Source organism: Oreochromis aureus, linkage group 16 (genome assembly GCF_013358895.1).
Source record: "Oreochromis aureus strain Israel breed Guangdong linkage group 16, ZZ_aureus, whole genome shotgun sequence".
In the NCBI taxonomy this organism is placed as follows: Eukaryota; Metazoa; Chordata; class Actinopteri; order Cichliformes; family Cichlidae; genus Oreochromis; species Oreochromis aureus.
Window position 1 is genome coordinate 31718565 of NC_052957.1, and position 12384 is coordinate 31730948.

Genomic DNA, 12384 nt, shown 5'->3' on the forward strand with positions numbered 1-12384 from the left:
AATGCAATGGCACTTGTGCCCGAAGATCATGGGCATCCAATATTGAGTTTAATCTCTTCCCTAGAGCATAGACATTTCTCCAGATTCTCTGAATTTTTGATGATTTTCTTTACTTTAGATAATGAGATTTTCACAGTCTTCACGATTTTACATTGAGGAATACTATTTTGAAATTAGAGACAACTGCAGACAATTTTTAGATATGTTTTTTGCCAATTGGTAAAACTTGGACCATCTTTACTCGGGCCATGATTACTCAGTTTACTCATTTTGAACTCAACCTGATGCCATTTAATCTTACTAGTAGCAAACTGTTCCACCAGCTGTCTCTTAAGTATCATCTGACCTGAAGCGGCATGTATTGCACAATGCCATTAAACCAACTCTTTTCTGTTGCACAATAACAATTTCCTACAGTGCAGTTCAAGTGCCCTGACGTGATGCACCAACAATCGAAATGCTGACTGACAGGGATCGGGCATATATAGTGCATGTGATGACCATGAGTGGAGTGGTCACAAAAAATGAGATTGTAGAGGAGGAGTTCTGTGGTCAGCTCAATTTAAGTTTTTCGGCCATTTGCTCATCTTAGTAGTCAGTTTAGCACATGCCACATTCTGTGCGAGAGAACCTATTTTTCCAGCCTTTTCTTGTTCCCTTCTCAACTTTTTTTTTAGATGTAGTTCTGCCATCAAACTCAATATTAGTTAATGTTTTTCCTAAAATGGTAGACTTTCTAAGTTTAATGTTTTGGTATATGGTCTGTGTTCTGATGTACATAAAATATGGATTAATGAAATTTGCAAACTGTTGGAGGCAGTTTGTATTTACAGTCAAAATAGAGTCTTTTTTTAGAAATGGGTTTTTATTATTATTTTACATTTAACTACTATCAGTTACTACCTCATCAGAATGGGTCGTTGCAGCAGGTAGCACTGTGTGTCTGGTTTGTATTAAATCCCAGTTCTTTTGTATTCTTTACGGCCAAGAAAGACACAAGGCTCCAAGTGGTCTTTTTACTTAAAATGATCTTTAATTTTACATATCCTGGATATGGAGACCTGAACACAAAACACACAACCCCAGGTCTGAAACACAAAAGGAAGCCTAGTTGTTTATATACTTGCTCTCTATGTCACACCACTAGTTGGTTTCACTTTCTGCTGCAGGTCCTATGCTCTGCAAAAGTATGCAGTTTCCTGTCAGCCTACGACCTAGTTTTACACTGAAGTCTGGGCCTCTCATAAAACACACTAATCAGCATTTAGATTATATATTTTATTTCCTAACATTTGGCAGACACACAGTGCAGATTATTATAACAACAGACAAACATAAAGCACTTAAATTAACATTCTTTCTCAAGAAACCAGAAATTAGAAAAAAGTACTTCAGTTACTGTTCTTCCTCAGATTTTTAATGTGGTCAAAGTTAATGTATTTTTTTCTATCACTGAAAAAATAAACAACAACAAGAAAAAAAATAGTAGTATGAGCTCATTCAATAAAATGGTGTCAAAATCAGCATAATCAGATTTATACTTTTTACAATTAATATTACAATTAATATTAATACTACAAAAGTGAAGCAGCAATATTCATAGCTCAATCTGCTATATTTACAGAGACCAAAAGAATGGCTGCATTTACTTGTATATAATTTTTAAAGTTTCAAACCTTTTTAAAACAGTATTTCTACAGTATACTGACCTCACAGGAGCCAGTCTGTAGGATCTGTAGAGTGACAATTAGTTTTACAGCTTTTCTAAACCAAGGATAGAACATAGTATAGATCAACGGGTTTAGACATGAGTTTAAAAAAAACACACTCATTAAATTAGGGGCTACTGAGCTATTTCTGTCCCTTACAAGAGAGACACAGTAATACGGGCAGAAACAAAGTAGAAACACAACTACAAGAATCCCAAGAGTCCTGGCTGCTTTCAGCTCAGATTTGTTTGTTTGATTCAATGAACGCTGCAGTGTGACAGTTGTTACATGAGAGCGCATGGCACGAGCCTGAGACACAGCCACCAAAAATACTCTCATATACAGAACTATGATAACAGAAATTGGAACACAAAACGATAAAACAAGGTCAGCAGTTCCTGCAATATCATTGATGACAAGTACACACTCTCCATAGCAGGAATTATACCTGCCTGGCTTAATCAGTAAGTCTTTTAGGTATAAAGTGTCATAGAAAATAGCATAAAACCAACACAAACAAATCCAGTGTTTGATTCTCACCACAGTCATTCTAGTGGGGTAATGCAGAGGGTCACAAATAGCCACATAGCGGTCAACTGATATTAGAACTATGTTCCCTATTGAAGCACAGGTAATGTTGCCAGTCAGATACCAATAAACAGAACACATAACATCACCAAACACCCAGCAGGTTGTGCTTCTAAAGATTTCTAATGGCATCAACAGGAAACCGACAAGAAAGTCTGAGACAGCCAGAGAGAGGAGAAGGATGTTACTGGGTGTGTGAAGCTGCCTGCAACAAGAGAGAAAAGAAGATAATGCAGATTAATAATGTCAAAATGTCTCCAATAATTTCATTAGTAAGGCACTGAAGCAAGGCAAATAAAACATCATAGTTAAACTACACCAACAATGTGCTAGATTCACTCCATTAATTTATTAAAGCATAGTGTTAAAGTTTTGAAAACTTAAACTCTAATTTCAGCTGAGGAATTGATCTGTGCCTGAAGTGAGAGACTGAGATGATGACGAGAAGGTTCAGAACAGCAGTGATCAAAGAGATACAGGACAGCACAATGTTCAGGAGCACAGCTTTGGACCAGTGAAGTGTTGGCTTCTTGCAGGAACTGTTGAGCTCTACAAAACAAAGCTCGTCTCCTTTCTTTATCTCCATCATCACTTGGCTGCAAATCCTGCAGCTCTCAGTTAAGAGCTTTTGCTTGAAGAGCCATTATATCTGTTTTTGATGCCCAGCCACCCCCACCCACCCATCCACCCCTATGCACCCCTACCCACCCCTGTATCATATGTTTCTTTGACACAAACTTTTGCTTTGTCATGTCAATATCTCACACACAATCATTTAAGAATATTTTATTCATGACTGGTGGGGTGTTAGCAGTAGCTTAGGAGGTCATCTACTTATCGGAATGTATGTGGGTTAACCCCTGGCTGCTTCAGTTTGCATGCCAAATATCCTTGGGCAGCATAAAAACCCCAAGTTGCTAGGAGTATGAATGTCTCTGACTGGTATAGAAAGCACTTAAGTGTGTGAATGGGTGAATCGGGCATGTTGTATAAAGCACTTTGAGTGCTCCAGGAGAGTAGAAAAGTGCTATTTAATAATTTCCCAGTTTGGTAGATTATGCCTTTTGAAACTGACACCACCATTTTACTGTGTTAAAACACACTACACGGTATTATACACAGTATTTAAATATTGCATATACTGCATTAGCATCATAGTTGCATACTTTGAGGGGGATCCAAATTCTCCCAATCCTGAACACATGCTGCCCGTTTACAACAGTGCATAGTCAAGCCCAACAAGGTCCTCTGACCTGCACAAACTTGACCTGGCCTTCTGAAACTCTTGCTGTTAATTTAGCAGACACCTGGTCTGGTGTGTCATATCGTACATTTCCTATCTTACCTGAGGTGGGCCACTAGGTAGTAGATTGAGGTAAAAGTTATTCCAAATGATAGGTCAATTTCTCCTATAAACTTGACTCTGTTAGTCCAAGCCAGTCTTCATGACAGCCTGATAACAGAGGCTGGATAATTGCATGGCAATACACAAAATAAGAGGAGGCTGGCGAAGCAGAATGAACTAATGAATATCCCTATAAAATGTGTAAGAGCTGATATATACAATGTGTAAAAGAATACAAAACATTAATTTGGAAATGTAGTCACAAAGTTTTAGGAGTTATGCACTAGGACTGCTCTCTCACAACCTGTAGTTCTGAGACAGCTTTGGGAAGAGGGTGTCTCTGAAAAAAACTTGGCTTTTTAAAGGGAATTTTCAGGGGGTGTCATAGACACAGACTGCTTTTGTTTGGCTAGTATCTAGCTTTCTGAAATAAGCCTTGCTACTTCAGTGGATCAGTGGGATTGGCAGCCTCTGGCTTCAACTTTAGTGAATGAAGCTTCCAGTGTGGCATCACCAGACAATTTCCATAAAAAACAGTCTGAAATAATTACGAATTTAAAATAAAAATATGCTTATGATTAACTCGCTAAAGAGATCTGAAAGGTATATCCATGTGTCTGGTCCCATTACTTCTTGTGGCCGTGGTGTCAATCTTTTTAGCAGGCTACTATCTCTGTACACCTGGCTCTAATTAAAAAGTAGGGTTGTCATTATATACAAAAATATTTTTCGTCATGTCATTTGACAGGTTTCAGTTTTGAATATTTAGATGTTGTAGTTAATTCTGTATCTCCTGCTATAAAATCATCATGGAATGGGCATGTGGCAGGGAGAGAGTAGACCCAAATACAGGGCTCAACAATAAAACAGCTCTGTTTTATTGTTCTTCATTGTGTCATTGTTCTATTATGTGTTTTTATCTATTGTACAGTGTCCTTGGGTGTCTTGAAAGGCGCTTTATAAATTTTTTTTAATATTTTTTATTATTAACAGAGAGAGTCAAAACACAACTTTATTACCTAGCTACAAGATAAGGCAGAGAATAGGTGGAGTAAACTGACTGGACAGAGACTGGTGGTGGTGATGAAGATGACAGAACCACACACAAAAAATAGTTTCAGACTGACTAATGTTGGGTCTGCGCTTCCACAGGCCCCGCTACTTTAGAGACTTATTCTCGTGAAGGACAAAAACAAGACAGAACATCTTCAACTGGTCTTTTACTTGTTAGCGAGGGAAGGCTGGTCGGAACCAGGCTCTTGGAGCTCAACGCTCCTCACCTGTCTCCAACCAACTCCTTCAAAGGGCAGCCCTCCTCGTAGCCTTTTATTCCCATGACAGTTACAGTTTACACAACACAAGCACCTCCCACCGTAAAACCCCCCTATGGTTCTAAAAGATAAGGCACTGTGTGTGTGTGTGTGTGTGTGTGTGTGTGTGTGTGTGTGTGCACGTGAGTGAGTGTGATCTCCTGCTCACCAAAAGGATCATAAAAGCAGGAAGCTTACAACACAAGAAACAGGTCTTTCAGATAGGATGTTCTTACAATAAAACCTCCCCCAGCACCAGAGTGGCTGGAGAGGTGGTCAGAGACAAAGGAATGTCTTTGATCATGCTGCTTGAACTAAGACTTTACAAACTTAAGAAACACAATGACAGCATTCAACAATTTGACTCCAACAACTAACATGATGAACAGGTGCAGTTTATGAGGTTACAGACTTGCTAACCGAAAACAAAGACATTAATTCTGCCAGCCAAGAAACACTACATACCATTAAGTTAGCAGAACCAAACACAGTGTGAAAGCATGCTAACGTGAAACAGGAATGTCTGAAACATGGCAAGAACCTTTATTATACAGGGTGGGCCATTTATATGGATACACCATAATAAAATGGGAATGGTTGGTGATATTAAAGTCCTGTTTGTGGCACATTAGTATGTGAGGGGCAAACTCCTCAAGATGGGTGGTGACCATGGTGGCCATTTAGAAGTCGGCCATCTTGGATACAACTTTTGTTTTTTCAATAGGAAGAGGGCCATGTGACACATCAAACTTATTGGTAATGTCACAAGAAAAACAATGGTGTGCTTGGTTTCAATGTAACTTTATTCTTTCATGAGTTATTTACAAGTTTCTGACCACTTATAAAATGTGTTCAATGTGCTGCCCATTGTGTTGGATTATCAATGCAACCCTCTTCTCCCACTCTTCACACACTGATAGCAACACCGCAGGAGAAATGCCAACACAGGCATCCAGTAGCCGTAGTTTCAGGTGCTGCACATCTCGTATCTTCACATCAAAGACAATTGCCTTCAGATGACCCCGAAGATAAAAGTCTAAGGGGGTCAGATCGGGAGACCTTGGGGGCCATTCAACTGGCCCACGATGACCAATCCACTTTCCAGGAAACTGCTCATCTAGGAATGCTCGGACCTGGCACCCATAATGTGGTGGTGCACCATCTTGCTGGAAAAACTCAGGGAACGTGCCAGCTTCAGTGCATAAAGAGGGAAACACATCATCATGTAGCAATTTCAAATATCCAGTGGCCTTGAGGTTTCCATTGATGAAGAATGGACCCACTGTCGTTGTACCCCATATACCACACCAAACCATCACTTTTGTTGTTCCAACAGTCTTGGAGGGATCCATCCAATGTGGGTTAGTGTCAGACCAATAGCGGCGGTTTTGTTTGTTAGCTTCACCATTCACATAAAAGTTTGCCTCATCACTGAACAAAATCTTCTGGGTGAACTGAGGGTCCTGTTCCAATTTTTGTTTTGCCCATTCTGCAAATTCTGTGCGCCGATCTGCGTCATCCTCGTTGAGATGCTGCAGTAGCTGGAGTTTGTAAGGGTGCCATTTGTGAGTAGCTAATATCCGCCGAAGGGATGTTCGACTGCCACCGCGGTCACCACCCATCTTGAGGAGTTTGCCCCCTCACATATAATAATGTGCCACAAACAGGACTTTAATATCACCAACCATTCCCATTTTATTATGGTGTATCCATATAAATGGCCCACCCTGTAGATCTGCTCAGAAACACAACATTCTCTCTCAGGAGGGCGGGTAATGACAGAATTTTGTTTTGTAATTCTTAACAGATTCAAAAACAATGAAGTCCTCTTGAGCACTCTTCAGTTCTGTAACAGAAAACAGCACACAATCGACTTTAAACTTTCTGGCCTGGATATACTCAGTTTTTATTCTTCCCAGCCCAGAAAGATCAGACGGTCAGCAGCTCCTTCTTCAGGTCCATTTTTCTGAGGATTCTCAGAAAGTGGAGACGCTGTTGGGCCTTCTTTAAGACCGCAGAGGTGTTAGAGCTCCATTGGAGGTCTGTGTCTATGTGCACACCCAGACACTTGAAACTGGAGACCCTTTCCACGCACTCCCCGTTGATGCTGACAGGCTGCAGCTCAGACTTCCTCCTTCTGAAGTCAACTACCAGTTCTTTTGTCTTGGTGGTATTGAGGTCCAGGTTGTTATCTACACACCAATCTGACAGCCTCTGAACTTCAGCTCTGTACGCCGTCTCATCTCCCCCTGAGATGAGCCCCACCACGGTGGTATCATCTGCAAACTTGATGACTGCGTTGTCTGGGTGGGTACTAACACAGTCATGTGTGTACAGAGTGTACAGTGGGGGACTCAGTACACAGCCTTGTGGAGAGCCGGTGTTGAGGCTGAGGGCTGAGGAAAGATGAGGCCCCACTCTAACTCTCTGTACACGGTCTGACAGGAAGTCTCTGATCCAGCGGCAGGTGGTAGAAGGAAGTCCGATTTCCAGCAGTTTAACTATCTGGTTTTTCCAATTTCATTGTACTACTGTACTATGTATGACTGTGCAATGACAATAAAGAATTATCTTATCTTATCTTATCTTATCTTATCATGGGATAAAGAGTCTTGCTCACTTATCCTTGCAGTCTTAGGAAACCTGGTGTCAACAGAAACCAGGGTACTAACGAACTCATGCAGGGGCAAACAGTGCCAGAGCTCTTCCTCTATTTTGGAGTGGAGGATAGAGCTTTATCCTTTAATAATGTCACTGATTGGGTGGGGCAGGTGGTGTTTAATTCATGCAGAAGCAAAGTCAGATATAATTCTCTTTTTATGTGATTGCATACAGAGCTTGATGCGGAAATTTTGGATTCACAAAGAAAACCGATAACCACTCATTATCTCAGACCGGTGTTTTAGGGTTGGTCTGCCAGCTAACACAAAGAAAGCCTTGGTATGTTGAATTTGCCTCATAGTGCAACACTCTGGTTGTTTTATACACATGGTATGAATCAGACCAACAACAGATCTAAATATAATTCCTTATGAGCACCTATCAATATAAGTCCCTAAACACTACACGACCTACACACTCATCTCGACCCGTCTAATTCATATGTCCTTTCTTTGACAGAAAATGATCCTTCTTAGTGCCTACTATTCCAAAGAAGTGGAAATCTACAGTACAAAAATCATAAAAACATGCCAGTCAAATGCAACATTGTTCTAAAAAGGACAAGAGATGAATGCTTCAGTTTGTCACAGATTAAAGTGGAATGAATGTGATTGGTTAAATTGCATTTCGATCACTGTAGAAAGAAAGACACTGCAGCAGATTAGAATCAAGCAGAACATTAAATGTATAAATCATTTAATAAATCACCAAATTAATACATGCATGTTCCTGTGGCAATGCGCCTCATCAAGGAAACACAAAGACTTTAGAGGCAGACCCACTATTTTAGCTATTACAGCTATTTTGTGGAATATTTATTGGTCAGCAGTATTCCTGTTGATCTCTAATCTGGATCTTAGAACCTGCTCTGGAGTAGATTAGGTTTGTAGTATACGTTACCATGGCGATGTACGGTGGTAAGAACCAAAGGAACCACCAACAAGGTCAGCAGTTCCTGCAATATCATTGATGACAAGTACACACTCTCCATAGCAGGAATTATACCTGCCTGGTTTAATCAGTAAGTCTTTTAGGTATAAAGTGTCATAGAAAATAGCATAAAACCAACACAAACAAATCCAGTGTTTGATTCTCACCACAGTCATTCTAGTGGGGTAATGCAGAGGGTCACAAATAGCCACATGCGGTCAACTGATATTAGAACTATGTTCCCTATTGAAGCACAGGTAATGTTGCCAGTCAGATACCAATAAACAGAACACATAACATCACCAAATACCCAGCAGGTTGTGCTTCTAAGGATTTCTAAAGGTATCAACAGGAGGCCAACAAGAAAGTCTGAGACAGCCAGAGAGAGGAGGAGGATGTTAGTGGGTGTGTGAAGCTGCCTGCAACAAGAGAGAAAAGAATATAAGACAAATTAAGAATATCAAAATATCTTTAGTGAAAATTCTACACAAATGCAAATATAATACACAAATACAAAATTGATGGACTGAACTTTCTAAAATTTAAACAGTGATTTCAGCTCAAAAGTTCATCTGAGGAAGAGAGAGATTTTAAAGAAGATAAGACATTTGAGAGGACCCGTGGTTATGTCATGTACTAATCATGCTAAAATGTCTTTAGTGAAAATGTGTCCTTAGTTAAAACATGATTAAGTTTAGTCAACAGCCATTGTTAAGCTGAAGATATTTATCTCTTGCACTTCATCCATTCATTGATGAAAATTTACTTTTTCACATATCTAAAACCTAAATCGCAGTTTCAACTGAAAAACTAATCTCTGCCTGAAGTGGGAGACTGAGATGATGACCAGGAGGTTCAGAGCAACAGTGATCAGAGAGATGCAGAACAGCACAATGTATAGAAGTACAGCTTTGGACCAGTGAAGTGTTGGCTTCCTGCAGGAATTGTTGAGTAGTTGTTGAAAACAAAGCTCGGCTCCTTTCTGTATCTCCATTATCACATAACTGCAGATCCTGCAGCTCTCTGATGAGAGCTTTGACTCAGAGAACTTTTATATCTCTTTTTGCTCACCTTCTTCCCACCCCCATTCCCTCCTCTTTCTTTTGAGACAATCTTTTTCTTCTATGTTTTCAAACTCACTTTTGGCAACTACTGCTGTGACATAAATAACATTTAATTGAATTGAAGTATCTCAAAAATAGTGCATGTATGTATCGAGACTTATGTATGATGCAAATTGTTCTTTTGAACTCTGAAGGTACTTAAGGACAGCACGAGAGCTCACCATGTTTTACTCCAACTTTAATCTTGGTTTCACACAACTGAACTCATAAAGCGGCAAACACCTCCTACAACCCAAAAACATTACCCCTCTCACTTCCCTTCTCACTAAGTGTGAGTGGACCCCTAGAGGTCCGCCACACATACCCCCCAAACACCCAGTAGGGTGTCTTACTAGTCCAGGACCCGGGGCTTAAGCAAACAGCCAGAACGGCTGAACCTAGGAGGCAGAGAACTTGTAGGGCATCCTCCAGTCTGTGAAGGATGCCCTCCACAGACTGTTTTGTTTCATTGCCTTATTACCTGGCATCTCTGTGTGCCACTCATTCTGACCCTTCTGTGATTATTCCTGTCTTTGAACCCAGGGCTGTTGAAGGCTCAGCTCTGTCCTGCACCTGTATCGGTGCTTTGAGGGAGGACAGCTGACGCCCAGCTCGCCGGGTTTCTGCGAGTCCAGTCACCAAGCATATTGTGACTGATAGTTCTATGTGGGATTTGGATCAAATTATGAACCTTTTGTGAATGATTCCATGAACACTTTTCCTGTGGCTAACTCTGGCATGATTGGGACTGATTATAAAGTAATGTTTTCAGGGACAATGCTATGAGTGTTTTTCATGTGGCTGAACCAACTCATTCCAGGCCTGAAACTCTGTTTGAATCTTGCTCGAGGCAGAAAAAGATGTGTTTAGCTGTTCAGAAGGAGATTCCAAAGACTGTTTCAGTTGCTGCTTCCCTGTTAGCACCTCAAGGAGCCACAGGTCAAGGTGCAACTCCTGTTTCAAGGGCAGCTGAGTGCCGCTTGCTCTTGCACCCGTGCCTGATCTCTGGGTGGAGGCAGCGGTTGTCCAGTCAGCACCTGTGCCAGTTCCAGCTCCTAGGGTCAGAACAGCCATGAACCAGCCATCTGCTGCACCCGTACCTACACCTCGGGTGGGAGTGGCTGGCATCTAGTCTGTCCCTGCACCCATGCTGGCTCCAAGGGTTAGGCCAGCCAGGGCACAGTTGAGCTCCCCACCCATACCGGTCTCTCGGGTGGAAGCAGTTGGTGCTCAGCAGGTGCCTGCACCTGTTCATGTCTCCGCTGGCAGCTCAGGTGATCTGCTTCAGCACTCTGCGGCTTCCACGCTGCCCTCTGTTTCTGCTGGCGACTCTGGAGAGCCCATCTAGCATCCAGCCATGCAGCCTGGAGGCTCAGCCGAGCCCGTCCAGCATCTTGCTCAACCGCCTGTAGTTACCATATCGCAACCATGTGCTCAAACTTCTGTGGCTACTGTGCTGCCCCCAGTTCGCTGGCCTGCTGCAGCCACACCGCCTATGGCTCAACCTCCTGCGGCTTGCAGCTGTCATGCTGCCTTTAGCTCCACCACCTGCAGCAACCACATCTGACCCTGCCACGACTCAGTCAATTCAATTCAATTCAATTCAATTCAGTTTTATTTATATAGCGCCAAATCACAACAACAGTCGCCTCAAGGTGCTTTATATTGTAAGGTAGACCCTACAATAATAGATACAGAGTAAAACCAAACAATCAAATGATCCCCTATGAACAAGCACTTTGACGACAGTGGGAAGGAAAAACTTCTTTTTAACAGGATGAAACCTCCGGCAGAACCAGGCTGAGGGAGGGGCAGCCATCTGCTGCGACCAGTTGGGTTGAATGACGACCCTTTGGTGGCCCAGAGAATGACGGCCCTTTGGGGACCCAGATCAGGTTTGCCAGAGGTAATCCACACATGGGCCAGCACAGGACCACCAGTGTTTCTGCAACTGGCCTTATGCTAGACCATGTGTGGATTACCTCTGGCAAAGCAGATCTGGGTCCCCAAAGGGCCATCATTCTTTGCAGTATGTGGGCCATGTGTGAGCAGATTGTGTGGGCCAGATCCGGGTTCATACCAATTTTGCTATGTGGGAATGTGTTTATTAATCCAATGATGAGACTGCTAAATATTGATTTTCATCACTATTTAGTAGGCGACAGGACACATCTTTGAGGAGAGTCAGTGGAGCAGGAATGGCAGAGGGACAATGTGTTCTGTTTCTGCTTTAGCCATTAGTTTGTCAGTTAGTCTGCCATCTTCTGCATGCCATCCCATGTTCTTTTAAGGTTATTAGTGATCAATTGTTCCTCAAGACAGTTTTAACATTTAAGCTTGCCTTTTTTCCATTCTAATAAGTCTGTGGGCTTCTCTTATCTCCTTTCTGGAATGCTGTGTACTTTACCTTCTTTAGGTTATTTTGTGACCTATAGCGTATTGTTTAGATACTCTTTAACTTATTTCTTTTTAATCATTGCATCCTCAAGCATCTGGTGTCTTCTTCACACACTAAGGTTAGTTATAGAGTTCCACAGGGCTGTGTGATAGAACTAATTATTTTTAAATTTAACATGCTTCCCTTAGGTATTATTATTAGAAGGCACATCATACATTTGTATTGCTGTGCAGCAGGTAATGTGCGGCTTTATCTGTACAAGAAGCCAGAAGACACACACCAATTATTTTACCAATTAAACACCAATTAACTGATGAATGTGTTATGACATAATGGTATG

At 41.6% G+C, this 12384-nt stretch overlaps 1 protein-coding gene across 1 annotated transcript; it reads right to left on the reverse strand.

The window, feature by feature from the left end:
* Positions 1 to 1694: 1694 nt before the first annotated feature.
* Positions 1695 to 2883, reverse strand: LOC116320189 (trace amine-associated receptor 13c-like). The gene is made up of 2 exons (XM_039599644.1): positions 2714 to 2883; positions 1695 to 2502 (listed from the first exon to the last, which is right to left on the reverse strand). Exons 1-2 carry the CDS (start codon positions 2881 to 2883, stop codon positions 1695 to 1697), a joined length of 978 nt encoding a protein of 325 aa, XP_039455578.1.
* Positions 2884 to 12384: the final 9501 nt, after the last annotated feature.

Bases quoted from the DNA above. Each gene is read 5' to 3' on its own strand.
- LOC116320189 (XM_039599644.1), bottom strand. From the start codon at position 2,883: ATGGAGATAAAGAAAGGAGACGAGCTTTGTTTTGTAGAGCTCAACAGT. The intron at 2,503-2,713 runs GCACAGATCAAT...CTCTTGTTGCAG, and splicing joins ATCTCAGTCTCTCACTTCAG to GCAGCTTCACACACCCAGTA.